General features: G+C 37.1%; 1 protein-coding gene and 1 pseudogene across 1 annotated transcript; both read right to left on the bottom strand.

Moving 5' to 3' along the window:
• Positions 1 to 3,796: 3,796 nt before the first annotated feature.
• On the bottom strand, positions 3,797 to 4,834 carry TAAR6 (trace amine associated receptor 6). The gene has a single exon (XM_008586849.1). The coding sequence runs from the start codon at positions 4,832 to 4,834 to the stop codon at positions 3,797 to 3,799; it is 1,038 nt and encodes a 345-aa protein (XP_008585071.1).
• Positions 4,835 to 13,226: 8,392 nt separating this feature from the next.
• On the bottom strand, positions 13,227 to 13,898 carry LOC103602587 (annotated as a pseudogene).
• Positions 13,899 to 16,738: the final 2,840 nt, after the last annotated feature.

The raw sequence follows: 16,738 nt of genomic DNA, 5'->3' as shown, positions 1-16,738 counted from the left end.
TGTCGCTGCCCCAACTCAACCCAGGAAAAATTTCTCCATGCTCCTTTATGAGATTTTTTAGGAATAGGCGTTAGGAGGTAAAAACTCCCCAGATCTTCCCTCTACTCTTTTCCATGGATCCCAGATAGTCCATGTTCTGCTGCTGCTGTGGCACTGGCCACCCTGGCCTGACACCGATTTCTATGACAGCCCTCACACCTCTTCGTCTCTCCCCCAGTTTTCAAACTGCTCTACCTCATCCTGAGGGAGACTCTTCCGCAAAGTGTGACAGCTCACTCATCCAAATTTAGATCTTCTGCTTCCTAGCTTGATAGTAAATGTAGCATGGCATTGACAAATTTATATATTAAAGTCTCAGGAGAGAAAAGAACTCTGTACAACTCCACTACCTATTACATTCTGTCACTTTTAAATACTCCTTAGCCTAATCCTTCAGTGGTGTATGGGACCTGCCACTCATCCATGCTTGCAAGTGAATTTCTTGCCTTCTTGAAGCCCTGGATAGTGCCCCAAATCCATAGTGGACTTCAAAAGAGCAAGAAATAAACGTTTGCTGTGCTAAGCCACAGAGGTTGTTGAGGTTGCTTTTACTTCAGCCAAGTCTAGCCAATGTCTGAGTTGGGAGCAGTGTATCTGTGATCTATAATTGACCTCAAGGGTTTGGGAACCCCTAGAACAGTACTCTAAATATCATGTATATGTGATGATGTGCATTTTGGGGGAGAGAAGACACATACATTTCAGCATATTTCAATGTGACTATGATCTAAAAATTATCAAGAACCACTGACTTACAGGGTAAACCCTAAATGCTAAATGTCTTCTTATTTGTAACATTTATTTAATTTTTCTCCTTTGTAATATCCTTTCTTCTTTGTCCTAAACTCTCATTTCCATGTAGAAGAATGAATTTGGGCTTAGAATTCAGATGATCTGGGTTCAAAGTAAGGCAAAGTGTTTTTTTTTTTTTTTTTTTTTTTTTTGGCTTTTGTCTTTTTCCGTGTCCGGCAACGGATCGCAACCCTCAGTATTGCCCCCGTAATGGACCGGGGACCGGCAACGGGATCACAACCCTCGGCGTTGCTCCCGCACCTCGCTCAGCCAGTGAGCGGGAACCGGTCCGCATGTGGGATCCGAACCCTCGGGCGGGAGCGCCGCCACGCTTCCCAAGCGGCGCACTATCCAGTGCGCCACCGGGCCAGCCCGGCAAAGTGTTTTTTACTAGCTATAAAATCTCATGCAATTTACTCTCTGAGACCTAGCTTCCTCATCTGTAAAATGGGCAGAATATATGATTAACAGTGTATGTTATTACAAATCAGTTACTAAATAAATATTATTTAACTTTTGCCATAGCTCACATAATTTTTACTTAATTTTTTATGTTACATGTTGTCTCCCTATCCTGATTTTTAAGCCCTGGAGGGCTAGAATCAAAACTAATGATTCGTTTTTATTTTCTATAGAGCAATGCTGTTCAATAGAAATGTAATGTGAACCACATATGTAATTTTAATTTTTTCTTATAGCCACATTTAAAAAAGTAAAAAGAGAAAAGATAAATTACTTACATAATATGTGTATTTAATCCAATATATCCAAAATTGATAATTTCAACATGCAATCAATATAAAAAAGGAGACAACTTACATTCTTTTATTTGTATTAAGTCTTTGAAATATGATATATATCGTCTACATACAGAATATCTCAATTCAGTCTAGCTACATTTCAAGTCCTCAACAACCACATGTTGCTAATGCCTATCATATTGGATAGTTCAGATATAGGGCCTAAACAATATCTTGATTGACAGATTGATTGATTGTGACTCTACCCAAATGCTCTGCTTTAGGCAGACTAGTCTAGTCTATCTGACTTTCCTTTTTTTGTGCTCAGTTGTGTTTGATGTGCCACTAACTTTATACATTTCATAAAATATTTATTCTGCCTAGAAATTCCCTTTCTATTTTTTTTTCTATTTAAACTAATGCTCCACTGCTCAGCTTATATTCTTCATGGAACCTTCTCAGATTCTTCAGCCTTTAGCATCCTCTCCCTCCTTCAAAGTAAGATAATTTATCATGTTTTATATGTCATATAATTTATCTTATATATCATAATTGACAACAAGTGTCATGAGTGCCTACTTATTATTATATGATGGGTTGGAAAACCATCTCTACCCTTTAGAAATATAAATTGAACTTAGTGGATTGTATGTAAAGAGGTCAAAAGACCAATACAAAATAAAGAATACATTTGATAAATACCAAATCAATGATATAGACCAGTGTTCCCTAAATGTTTTCCTTGGACAATAGTCCTGTTATTCAACCCCCTTACCCCCGAAGAGATTTCCATGGTTAAATGAACTTTTGGATGCATATCTAAACAAAGTTAGACAGGATTTTGTTTTAACAGGGCTCCTCAGAGTCTTTAATATGCCAATGTATAGTATTATTCAAGAGCAGTATACAGTATGCAGCAGTTCCAAAACACTGGTGATGCAGAAACTTTTTCCTTGGAGCACTTTATGTGATGACTGTTTTGTAAAACCTTATTTAGGAAATGTTGGCCTAGAAGACAATGCCAATTATAAGAGTCAAAACCTGAGCAGAGGGCTGGAGGTAAGAATGCCTCCAAATCCCAGTGGAGGATGCCCAGGAGAGGCAGGGAGACACAGAAGTGGAGGGGTTTAGATACCAACATCGGGAAGGTTTAAAGGGCGACCACTCCTTTGGTGGTTGTTTAGTTGTTTTATCTCTATATTCCCTGAACACTCCATGCACTTTCTCAGTTTCTTTGCTCATGCTATTCACTTGCCCTGAAAATCCCTTTCCATCCTTTCCCTGCAAAAATCCTCCTTTTATTTATTTATTTTTTATTTTATCATTACACAATGTAAACAGTTTTTGTGGCTCTTCACCAATTTCTCCCTATCCCCTCCTTGCAAATGCTCTCTTGTCATTAAGCTTTATTATAGAAAAACATAGAAAACTAGAGATAGCACTTGAAGGAGATTTTCCTTAGATGAACACTAGTCAATGTGTATAAGGAGAATAATGTAACCCAGGGTGCTATCTATATCAACTATTTCCAAGAGGTTTGAGCAGTAGCAAAAAGAACAGCCAATAATTGCTCCAACATCACACTGGGAAGTAGAGTGGTTTCTGATTCCTACTCTGGGGGAGGAAATAATAATATAGGATGGCAGTAATTTGTTTTACAATCACAACAGCCTGGTCAAGATGATGTCTACATTTGTAAATTGCCCTTCACCCCCACCCCACTATGAGATCTCTCCCAACACTGAATAGATGAAACAGCTACCAACGAGGCTCCCTTGGTAAAATAAGCAAAGCAAAAGAAAGCAAGAATCTGGTGAAGGCTATTCACAGATGCAATTTTCAGCAGACTGGGAAAGAGTAGAAAGTTTTGTAAGGAAAAGAGGAAAGGGAATCAAAGAACAAAGATATTTTCAAGTGACATACCAGAACACAGGGAAAAGTCAGTGGGTTAAAAGAGGAAACGGAAGGAGGGACTTATTTGCAAGGAGAGGCGTATGCTGAGATCTGAAGCCGTTAACAAATTAGGAGTTAATATTTATTGGTCAAGTAAATATTTTTGGAGAAGTGACAGGGAAGTGCACATCTTAAGGCTGAAAAACATCGATTTATCTTACTTAATTTGAAAAGTAATTGATTTGCCGTTCATTAATAGTTTCACTTGATTTTTAAAGATTTATTTCACTTGATAATCTTAAAGATATATTCAACTTCCTCAATCCAATTGCTTACATTTGTTCAGAGAATAAATTCATGGTTACTGAACTGTTCTTTAAAACCTGACCACTCGCAATAACTTTTATGGCTTTCCTAAACCATGGGTAAAATACAGCATAAATCAAAGGATTCATGGCTGAGTTATAATAAGCACACCAACAACAAATCTCATAAATATAGGCAGGGGTTATAAAGCCCATAAAGGCATCAATTAATGAATCAATACTATATGGTAACCAAGAAATCATAAATGCTGTCACTGTGACCCCTAGGGTTTTAGCTGCTTTTCTCTCTCTTTTGGCCACTCTGGCTTTGTAACTTTCTGAAGATGATTCTGTTTTGCAGCCAGTACTTTCAATCCTTTTAGCCTGCTTTTTAGCAACAAGAAAAATATTACCATAAAGAATTATCATAACAAGTGTAGGTATAAGGAAGGATAGAAAATCTATTAACACCCAATTTTGATTTACAACTGTCTGACATCCTCCTACACAGTTGAGGGCGCTAGATAATTCCTCCAGCCCATCATCATAGGCACCCGTGTAGAATACGGCACCGCTGTACACCAGGGGCAGGATCCAGGAGATGCTGATGCAAATTCCTGACACAGGCAACGTGAACTTGGTAGGATAGACCAGAGGGTCAGTAACAGCGATGTACCTGTCGACGGAAATGAAGCACAGGTGGAAGAGAGAAGAATAACAAAATGCCGTATCAAAGCATGTGTGGAAAGTACAGAAACTTTCCCCAAAGTACCAGCAGCTCTCCACGGTCCTGACCATGCTGAAGGGCATCACGGTGACACCCACCAAAAAGTCAGCACAGGCCAGAGAGGCGATGAGGAAATTGGTTGGAGAGTGCAGCTGCCTGAAATGAAGGATTGAAATGATCACCAGGAGGTTTCCAAGCACGGCCAGCACAGTCCCCAAGCCAAACACTGCATACAGAATGACCCGGGGCCCCGGCGCATAGGGAGTTTTCACGCAAGAGCCGTTCATGTTCTCGTAGCAGAGCTGCTCAGCTGCAGGTGGGGGCACGTTGCTGCTCATCGTGCTGGTGGTTATATATGGAGAGGCTTTGTCCTTCTTGATTATGTAAAGAATATAGGATTTTAATTTTCACTACTCTTGGGAAAAAACATAAATCCACCAGATATTATCTAGAATATAAGTTTTCATTTTACATTTTTATTACAAATTTCAAATATTTTCTGTAACAAAATAAAATATAGCAAAAATTATATTGCACAAGATTATTGGGAATTGATTTCAATTAGCAAATGCCTCACATCCTTAATTTGATAAAATTTCCTTTTAGCCGTAAATATCTTCTTGTATTTTACTTTTACCTCTAGAGTTCCTCTCTGCAACAGTCACTGATATGGGACATAATCATGGAGTTGAAGGATCACACTCTGTAGTGTTATCTCCATGTTACCTGTCCTGCATTACTGCATAAAGTAGGCAGTCCTCTCAGCTAAATAAATGCCATCATCGAGAAAATCCCTCGATGGAATCCCTAGAGTGCAAGGTGTGAACTAGTAAGATTATTTTCAACAGTGATCACTGGAAACATTATTCTACAAAACAACTTTCTATATGAAATTTGATTACCATTATGTATTTTAGGCCAAAGATTTCTTTTTTCTTAGTGTATAGACTTGAACCATTCCCCTGTTCCCAGTCATGAATTAGCCACCTTGTTGGATTTTTGTTATAAAGATATAATAGGGTATGAGCAGTAAGAGTCAACACTTGGCTCTTTGTCTCCTGTTAAGAATCACTTTTGCATCTGCGTGGGCTACCAACATGCAGAGAATGTTATGTGCAGTCAGGGCAACTTGAGATTGATAAAATCTGTTACATAAAAGCATTAAAGATGCACCATCTTTTCTGAGGTGCCAGTAGAAAGGAGATCAGTCTTCTCAAGAGATTGTCACTGGGAGCACATCTGAAATGTCTCTCCATCACGTGACAAGGGGACAGTGAACCCTCTCACTATACATTCGTTTGTAGTTTCTGGTGATTGGCATTTCTGCTTCCAGTGCTAAAAAAAAAAAAAAAGTCAAAAAAGTAATAATGAGCAGGAAGCTGGAAATGGGAACAGATTCCTTGGTAATATTCCCAAACCTGGAATGTGGAATACTGCAGAGAGAGGAAAAGCATTATTCAGCCTTCCTTAAGAAGAGTCCAAGACTTTCCAGTGCAAGCCTGAGAACTTAGAGATATTTGTGAGTTTGCTTTTCAAGTTATAAAGAGTGATAAGTATTATTCATCCATCTGGCCATCTTATTCCTAATCAAATATTCTTTCAGATTCCTCCTAATATTTTCTGAGTGTCTGATTCTATGACATGATGTCAATTGCTTATAGGCAAAACCCTACAACAGGCTTTCTCAACTAAAGCACTACTGACATTTGAGTTCAGAGAATTCTTCAATATGGGAAGCTGTCCTGTATGTCATATGGCATTTAGCGGCATCTCTGCTACTAGATGCCAGGAAAATCCTTCCAGCTATGACAACCAAAATGTTTCCAGACTTTGCCAAATATCCTCTGGGAGCAAAATGAACCACTCCCCTTCCACCATTGAAACCATTGTTCTAGGCAATAAAAAAGTATCAACTGATACCTGCTATTTTGAGTGGAGATATAACTTTATATCTACTCCCATCATTCTGAGATTTATTCATTAATGATTTATCTATTCAAATATATTTATTGAATGTCAATATCTGGGTATAAAGTAATGAACTAAACAGATATGAACTCTATCCTCATTACACTTGTGGTCTTGAGAGGAAAACAAGTAAGTACATAGAGAAATGGATATATGATTTCAAATTGTGATAAGTGTTACAAAGGTGAAAGACAATCATTTCTGTAGTACAGTCAGCACAATAACACAAAGGCGAGGCAAAGGGGTACCTTAAAAACAGGGCAGAACAAAGAACAAAATGTTACTTCAATATTCCTAGAATTTAAAATATTCTTCTTTTTTAGTATACTATCTAAACTTATTAAAGAAATTTAGGTTAATTTATACTTTCTTGTTTGAGGTTAGTCACAAATAAGCACCTAGCCCAGTGGTAGATTGAGATTTTAATTGGAGGCTTTTCCTAAGGCCTCTGAAATTCATACACATATGTGTCTCTTCCAGTGTGCCTTATAGGCCATCTTCAGCAAATGGTTTTGCAAAAGGTGAAGTCAAGATTAATCAGAAGTTCTATTTCCCAGGAGTTTGTTATTCTAACACCCAGGGCAGGATTTGGAGGCAAACAGTTGATCGTCTTGCATCAGCTAAAGTTTCAGCCTCATTTCTACCCTTTGCCTTTAGTCTGCAGGTTGTGAACTCCTTAAAGACATTCATAAAACAAAAGTCCTCTAAGTAAACCTTATCCCCAATGACTGAGAGTGTGAAAAATTCCTCATTATTTCCAAGGTGAGAGAAAGATGTGATAATGATGCGCTGTGGTCTGTGCAGTGTCCAAACTCCAAAGTTTGTTAATGAGAAGAAGGAGAGAGAAATGTTTAGTACTCTTGCCTCTTTGGATTAGAGGCTAGAGGTAAATAAACACAAAGGATGGTCAAAGTGCTAAACTGTAAATAAAGGGCAGTGGGCTTTGGTTACATGCAATCAATTTATCTAAATAATAGTCTAATCAATTCTTCAAGTTAGTGTACAACTGAGTCAGTACTCAACTTGATTCATTACATAATTCCTTTGCATTTGCCCAGTATTTCATAGAAATATATGCTAACTGCTTATGGAATACTTCAAATAGGGTGAAAAAAATATTATTTATGTTTTTCAATCATAGCCTCCAAATGTTCTCCAGTATATCTCCCCATTTCATCTCTAAGTTATATCTCAGGCAGAACTCATACTTGTCCAGTCACTTGGAGTGTACAAAACTTCAATTCTGGTCTACTCCAGTTGAGAACTTCAATCTATATCAACTTCAGTGTCCCCGTCCTCCCTGCCCCAGTGCTAACCAGGTGTAAGCTTACAAGGCTAGTTTTTAGGGAAAGGCTGTGTCTGCCTTTTCTCTTTTCATCCCACCCTCCTTTTCTGTTTCTATTTTATGGGGAGAAGGAGACAGCAGAAGAAAAAGAAAAAAATAATTTTATATCAAATTTAGATTGCTTGTAGCTTTCACTTGGTGATCATGACTTCTGTGTATTGATCCTCCAAATAATGTCTGTCTCATGCAGTGCATGCCTGAATTCTTCAGGGAACTCTGCAGGAGGCAAACCCATTCTCCAGGACCTTGGTACTTGAGACCAGTGCTCATTTGACCTCTTTTAACACTCACCTTACCTTTTGTGTGATGTGTCACAGACTCTAGGTGCACTGTGAGTGGGTACCTACCAGAAGGGCTAAGCCTGACTACCTTTCATGTTTCTCTAGGCCATGTGGATTTCATGCATCTTTGCCACCTGAAGCGGTGACACTTTAGGCTTCTCCTTTGTCAGTCTACTTCTCCTCCCATCCATCTCTCTCCAATTCTACTTTCCCTCTGTCCAACATGAATACGGGACAAGCCAACAAGACTATTGAATAAGCAAAACTGAACAGGGACAAAATATTGAATCATCTTACCAGTACCATCTCCAATGGAGTGGTCCCCTGGACCAAGTGATTCCAGAAGGAAAGGCCTAGAAGGTTTTCTGTCACGGACAGATTCTAAACAGGAGTAGAAGGAGATCCCCTGGAGTGGCTCACCCATATCAGGGAACTATATGGGGGACAGGCTTCCCTTCAAAAAAGTCATGCATGTACCTTATCACAGGGCCTGTATTTAGACTCCTATCGTATTGAAAACATTGTCCTCCAAGACTGCAACAGTATTAAGCATGAGAAAAACTTTTGTTTCATTTTCAATATTCTCCTTTTGCCATTCCTGCTCTACCCTGGAGGATGAGTGGGGTTACAGGAGGAAAATAAGAGTGGAGGAAGAATGAAGAAGCAGACTATACTCCTCCCCCTCTAGGTCCCAAGACCTAGGCCTGGATGGCACCAGCAGGAAAGATACGAGTGCTCTACTGTGTATGAGTTTCAATCTGAATTAGAATGGACTTTTGAATGAACTTTTAAATGCTAGAATCTGAGAGGAAAGCTATGTAATCTGCCCAGTATGCTGTTAAAAAATGGGAAGGGAGAAGAAAGAGCAGGTTGCATGTTGTGAGGAGGTGAAATGGCAAGGCCATTTTGTGTTTGTGATGTACTGAGTTTAGACTGCCCCATAAGTAGTGACATATTTGATGAGTCAAGCTGCACCATACAACTAGAGGGAAGAATGAATCTGATGGCTAGAGCTCCGTTCCTTATGCTTTCCCTGAATAATTTGAAGAATACTTCACACCATTCTACCATCCATTTTGAGATATCTTATTCATTTATTAAACAGTAAATAATAAACAATCTTTTAGTATATTTGAGTATATTCATAAATTGCCCCATTTGAACTTACATGATCAAAAAAAAAGTACTTATTCTTGATGAAGTTTTCTTCACATTGTGACCAATTGATTTTTGGGTCAATTTTTGAATTTCATATTCGAACACTATAATGCCGTCCAAGCGAGATGTGGGCAATGTCTAACCAGACAGAATGCTACTCTGAGAGGCAGAGCAAACACTTGACATGCCCTCCTTATCCTTGCATTGGTCTTTCAGGTTTGGGATCATGAGAAATCTTGGGAGGTCTGGGAAGAGAAGCCAGGGAAGGTTGTACAGGGAATTAGGGCAACAGATATCTAGTAATAAGTATTTAAGCATTTCAACATTTTAACATTTGGAATTGTTGAATTGATACAGACCATCTGAAGATCAGCTCTGTGAAGCTAACTGAGCACAGAGTTTTACTGTTCTTACTCCTGAAATCCCATTAAAATGCCCCCAAAGTCCAAGGGTATTTCAAAAAGTTCATGGGAAGATTCATATTATCTTTTATTTTTATTCTTTCCATGAACATTTTTAAATACCCTCATATATATGAAAGATAAAAAGTAGATAAGATCAAATTGATTGCAAAACCAGAGTAGACAAAAACACAACCCAAAACACACACAATGGAAAATTGCCAAAGAGGTAAGAGCTGTTTTTTCCAGTAGAGCCTGAGACAAATTCTAAGTCCCAGAAAGACCAAACAAGAGAGTAAAGGAAAGAAAATGATGCAAGCAAGGTATTGCTTTTACTAGAGAAAGTTTCTTCTGGGATAAAGAAAAATCAAAGGCTTAAAGTCCAAAGTGTCTGCCAAGTGCAAAGAGGACAAATGTAAATAGTTTTTGGAACAATGCGTAAATTAAGTGAATAATAAGTTAATGTCAAAATTAAGTAAGATAATGAATGGCAATCTTAAACCCTTGCTTTAAACATACGAAAACTTATAAAATTTTTGAATTTTTAATGTGATTTTTATGGGCAAGCTTATTCAGGAAGAGTTTCTTACTTATCAGGAAGAAACCCACAATATGAAAGAATGTTATTTATGACATTTATTACAAGTTTTCTTTCTTATTGTAAGTAATTGAATTGATATTACAGTTAAGAGATCTATCTCTTGATTTATTTTTTCTGACTCTAAAGTCACATTTTTGGACCCACAAATCTGAACACCAGACAGTGCAGACTCACTCATTGGCTCTCTCTGAGCAAAGAGGTACCCCTCTAAGTTTCTTATTTCCATTTACATTTTATTAGAAAAATATTACAAAGGAACAGAGAGAAGATACATCCAGGGAAAAAACTAATATGAAGTAATAAAAGCCAAGATTGATAATAACAAAAATATACTAGGTCCTTTATTTTTATTTTTTATTTTATTTTTTTTATTTTGTCAATATACACTGTATATGATTATTATGGCCCGTCACCGACACCTCCCTCCCTCCTCCCTCTCTCCCCTCCCCCCCAAGAATGTCCTTTCCGTTTGCTTGTTGTAACAACTTCATGGAAGTATAGTTGTTATATCATCTTCCCCACCCCACCCCACCCCGTTTTTTTTTTTGTGTGTGTGTGTGTATGTGGGTGAATTAGTTTCAGAATATTCATTCTTCTCATCAGCACATGGATCATTCTCCAGGATAGATCACATATTAGGACACAAATCAAGTCTCACCAAATTCAAAAAAATTGGAATTATCCCGTGTATTTTCTCAGACCATAATGGATTAAAACTAGAAATCAATAATAAACAAAATTCTGGAAAGTATACAAACACATGGAAATTAAACAGCATTCTACTTAATGATACATGGGTCCAAGAAGAAATCAAGCAGGAAATAAAAAAATTTATTGAAACTAATGAAAATAATGATACATCATACCAAAACTTGTGGGATACAGCAAAGGCAGTACTTAGGGGGAAATTTATTGCATTAAATGCCTACCTCAGAAAAATGGAAAGCTGGCAAGTGAACAATCTAATAATGCACCTTAAAGATTTAGAAAAACAAGAACAATCCAAACCTAACGTTAGCAGAAGGAAAGAAATCATCAAGATCAGAGCAGAACTTAATGAAATTGAAACCCAAAAAACAATACAAAAGATCAACGAATCAAAAAGTTGGTTTTTTGAAAAGATAAATAAAATCGACAAACCACTAGTATGGCTAACAAAAAAAAGAAGAGAGAAGATTCAAATAACAAAAATTAGAAATGAAAAAGGTGATATTACAACTGACCCAAATGAAATACAAGGAATCATCCGAGACTACTATAAACAGCTATATGCCAACAAGTTCGAAAATCTGGAGGAAATGGATAAATTTCTGGACTCACACAAGCTTCCAAAATTAAATCAAGAAGATATAGAAAACCTGAACAGGCCAGTAACAATAAAGGAGATTGAAGCTGTTATCAGAAAGCTCCCAACAAAGAAAAGCCCGGGACCAGATGGATTCTCAGCAGAATTTTACCAAACATTCAAAGAGGAAATGACACCGATTCTTTACAAACTATTCCAAAAGATTGAAGCAGAAGCAAAGCTTCCAAACACATTCTATGAAGCAAACATCATCCTGATACCAAAACCAGGTAAAGATATAACCAAGAAAGAAAACTACAGGCCGATATCCTTGATGAATATTGATGCAAAAATCCTCAATAAAATATTAGCAAACAGAATACAACAGCACATATGTAAGATCATTCACCATGATCAAGTGGGATTCATCCCAGGGAAGCAAGGTTGGTTCAACATACGCAAATCAATAAATGTGATCCATCATATTAATAAAATCAAACACAAGGACCATATGATCATCTCTATTGATGCCGAAAAAGCATTTGATAAGATCCAACACTCATTCATGACAAAGACCCTTTATAAATTAGGTATAGATGGAAAGTATCTCAACATAATCAAAGCCATATATAATAAACCCACCGCCAATATCATCCTGAATGGGGAAAAACTGAAAGCTTTTCCTTTAAGAACAGGAACCAGACAAGGATGCCCACTCTCACCACTCCTATTCAACACAGTATTGGAAGTATTAGCCAGAGCAATCAGAAACGAGAAGGAAATAAAGGGCATCCTGATTGGAAAGGATGAAGTCAAACTGTCCCTGTTTGCAGATGACATGATCTTATATATCGAACAGCCCAAATCATCTATTAAAAAACTCTTAGAGGTGATACTAGGTCCTTTATATAAATTCTTTTAAATTTTCTCAGAAATACTTACAAGGAAAGGGTTATTAACCAGAGAAATACAGTGAAGATCAGAAAGAACTAAGCAGCCCAAGATCACAGTATTAAATGGCAGAGTCGGTATTGAAATCCAGGCATTTCTGGCTCCAAGGTTGTTCCATTACAGTTTGGTTTTAATATTATATTTATCAAAGATCTTTGCACCTGACTTTAAGTGTTTGGGTCAAAGTTGAAGCACAATTAAATTATTTTCATTACATGATCTTGCACATTTATTTCTGTGGTTTGAATGCCCCCCCCCCCCAAGCTTATGTTGGAATTTAACCCCCAATATGGTGGTAGAAGGTGGGGCCTTTAAGAAGTGATTGGATCATGAGGACTGTGCCTTCTTGGACAGATTGATCCATTCATGCAGTAAAGGGTTGATAGTTGAATGGGTTGTCATGGGCATGATTCTGATGGCTTTATAAGGAGAGTGAGTGACAAGGTTAGCTCTCTAGCTCTTGTCATCCTCGCCATGTGATACCCTGCACTGCTTCAGGACTCTATAGAGAGTTCTCACCCAGAAGAAGGCTCTCACTAGATGCATCCCCTGGACCATGGACTTCACAGCCTCCAAAACTGTAAGAAATGAATTTTGTTTCCTTATAAATCACTTGGTTTCAGATATTCTGTTATCAGCAACAGAACATAGACTAATACAGAACATTTATGTTCAATTTTATCTTCCCACAATGTGTCCATTGTGAATCTATTTTTAATTCCCCCAATATAAAGCAAGAGCTACTCAGAATATAAGTTTATTGTTGAGGAATTCTCTCTCAAGACTTTGCCAGTGACAATTAGTTTGATGGCTTTTTTAAACCAAGGATAAGAAAAAAACATAAATCAAGGGATTCATTGCTGAGTTATAGTAAGTAAACCAAACTAATATTTCATGAGTATACATGAGTGTGATGAAACCCATAAAGGCATCAGTGACTGTATCAATGAAGTATGGCAACCATGAAATCAGAAATGCTTTCACTGCAATTCCTAGCATTTTTGTTACTTTTCTCTCTCTCTTGGCCACTCTGTCTTTCCAGCTGTCTGATGATTTCCCAGTCTTACTGTCATAATTTCAATTTTTGTATCCTGTTTAATGATGAGGGAAAACTTGGAGTAAACATTATCATCACAAACATGGGTATGAAAAAAATAGAACATTTACCAATACCCAACTTTGATTCCCTGCAATGTGACAGCTCCCACACAGGTGAGGGAACTTACTACTTCCTCCAACTTGGCTTCATTTGCACCTTCTGGTGCAAAGAAGGGTACATATTTAAATCGTGGAAAGAAGCCAGGAGAAGGCACTACATATGCCAGAACAGAAGCAGTGAACCTGGTTGGATAGATCAGAGGGTCAGTGACAGCGATGTATTTATTGATGGAGATTAAAACACAAAGAAACATAACAGAATGACACGTGGAAACAAGAGTGCGATTTACAGTAGCTCTCATCAAAGTAGCAGCTGCTCTCCACAGACATCACTGTGCTGAAGAGCATGGTCATCATTCCCACCAAGAAGTCAGCACCCTCCAAACAGGCTATCAAAAAGTTGGCTGCAGAATGTGGCTGGTTGAAATGAAGAACTGAAATCGTCATCAGGAGGTTTCCAAATACAGTCAGTACAGCCCCAAAGCCGATCACTGCGCACAGAATCAGGCAGGGGCCTGGTGAGTAGGGAGACTTGACTCAGGATCCATTCAGGTTCTGGGAGCACAGTCAGACAGCTCCAGGAAGGGTCAAAAACACTCCTGAGTCAACATTTTGATACCTGGAAAAACCATCATCTGCTATGGCCAACTATGTTATTCCAATTTTCAAGTTTTCAAAAAAATGAATAAAATATGACAATAATTGTCAGTACATTTTGTCCCTTTTTGTTTGTACCTACAAATTTTTATTTGCATGTTTAGAAAGTGATTCATATCCTCATCTCTTACAATTCCTTACTTCCTAATACATGAAAAAATCAATTTTCATAATTACACAAAATGCTGTTTATTTTAATTTTAAAAATATTACTCTATACTACCTAGTTCCTCATATTTGAGTAGTGTTTGTCTTCAAGGAGTTATGGTCTGCTATGCAATGTATGTTTGAATTTCACCTTTTATTAGTGTTCTTTTCCTAATTTAACAAAGATATGTTAATGACCAAAACACTCTTTCCCCTGAAGAAAGTACCTGAATAATTCAAAATACCCAAATACCCTAAGATTGAATCCCCACAGTGCAAGGTGTAGAAAGTTAGAAATTTTTAAATAACTATTATGTTTATGCCCCAAACAAGTCTATACCCTTCTAATTTGCTGCTGGCATTTGAACTTCCATAAAATAGAAATGAAAATAATACTTGTCCTTATAAACCTTTGTACAGAATTGAAAAGTCATATTGCAGATTGTCTTTTCATTACTGTGAGAACTACTTATTAATGATTCTGCTGTCGACTGTCATTAAAACTCTTTCAGATAAACTCTCTATCCCTTCCAATGTTGGTTTGTGATGAAGAAATAAAATGCAGTCATATGTTTAAACCTAGAATATTGCAGTTTTGCTTTTAATAATTCTGATTCGAAAATTGGAGGAGTAGCGTACAAGATGTTTTCCTCGTGGAAATACATGAGGTGTAAGTACACATAAAAAGTAGTTCCTTTTAAGGTTTTCATGTTTGTTTTTAATGGGAACTGTTGGGAAGATACTAAAGAAATAAAATGTAGAAAGAATCTTTGGAATGTGGTGATTCCAATATATGTTTCTGTTTTACCTTTGACAAATTTCCTTTTCCTCTTAGAACTCTACAGCAGAAATCATTTTAGGCTTTCAAAAGATTTTTCTAATGAATGACTTCAAGCCATTTTTTAAAATCAGGTTTTTTTGCATTGAGGTATAACTTATTCAAAAATTTCTCACTTTTAAAGTGTACAGATAAATGACTTTTGACAAATGTATCCACCCATGTAACCACCACCATAATCAAGACATAGAATATTTCCAACACTCCAGAAGTTTTCTCTTGCCCTTTGCAGTCAATTTCACCCCCACTTCCCCTCTCCTGCTTTAGGCAACCACTGATCTCAGTTCTGTCACTACAGATTAGTTTTGCCTGCTCTAAAAATCACATGTGAATAGAGTCATGCAGTATGTACTCTTCTGCGACCAGCTTCTTTCACTCAACTCAGTGTCTGTGAGATTCACCCGTTACTGGGTATATTAGTAGTCCATTTCTTGTTATTGCTAAGTAGTATTCAATTGTATGAATATGCCACACTTATTTTATTCATATACCTGTTGCCAGACATTTGGACAGTGTTCAGTTTGGGACAGTTATTTAATAGTGTTGCTATGAAAAATCATATATAATTATTTGCATAGACACATGTTTTCATTTCTTTTGGGTAAATACCTGAAGCAGAATGGGTGGATCATATGGGAAGCAAATTTTTAGCTATATAAGAAACTACAAACTGTCTTTTAAAGTAATTGCACCATTTTATATTCCCATCAGCAATCTATGAGTATTCCAATTGCAGCAGGTCCTCTTCAACACTTGGTATTACCATTTCTTTTTATTTTATCCATTCTATGGGGGTGTGTAATAGTATCTCATGGTTTTAAATTGATGAATAATGCTGCTGAGCATCTTTTAATGTTGTTATTGACCACTAATGAATCCATTTTGGTGAAACATCCATAGACATTTTTGCCCATTTTTTATTAGGTTTTAAGTTTTTTTTATTTTTGAGTTGTCTGGGTATAAGTCTTTCCAGATATATGCTATGAATATTTACATTTAATTTCTTTTCTTTTTTTTTTTTTTTTTAAAGATGACCGGTAAGGGGATCTTAACCCTTGACTTGGTGTTGTCAGCACCACGCTCAGCCAGTGAGCGAACCGGCCATCCCTATATGGGATCCAAACCCAGGGCCTTGGTGTTATCAGCACCGCACTCTCCTGAGTGAGCCACGGGCCGGCCCTACATTTAATTTCTTAACAATGTTTTTGAAAAGTAAAAGATTTTTATTTTCATAAAATCCAACTTTTTTTTAATAATTAGTGCCTTTATTTTTTATGTAAGAAGTCTTTGCCAAACCCAATGTCACAACTATTTTCTTCCATGTTCCTTCCAGAATTTTTGTAATTTTAGTTCTTATGGTTAGGTCTATGATGCATTTCATATTAATTTTACATATGTTGTTAGGAAGGGTTTGAGGTTTAGTAGTAGTAGCAGTAGTGGTAGTATATGGAT

This window comes from Galeopterus variegatus, unplaced genomic scaffold (assembly GCF_000696425.1).
Source record: "Galeopterus variegatus unplaced genomic scaffold, G_variegatus-3.0.2 Scaffold114, whole genome shotgun sequence".
NCBI classification, from domain to species: domain Eukaryota; kingdom Metazoa; phylum Chordata; class Mammalia; order Dermoptera; family Cynocephalidae; genus Galeopterus; species Galeopterus variegatus.
The sequence above is the reverse complement of the archived record's forward strand: the minus strand, read 5'-3'. Positions and strand labels throughout refer to the sequence as shown.

Excerpts from the sequence above, each read along its gene's own strand:
- TAAR6 (XM_008586849.1), bottom strand. The coding sequence starts at position 4,834 with ATGAGCAGCAACGTGCCCCCACCTGCAGCTGAGCAGCTCTGCTACGAG.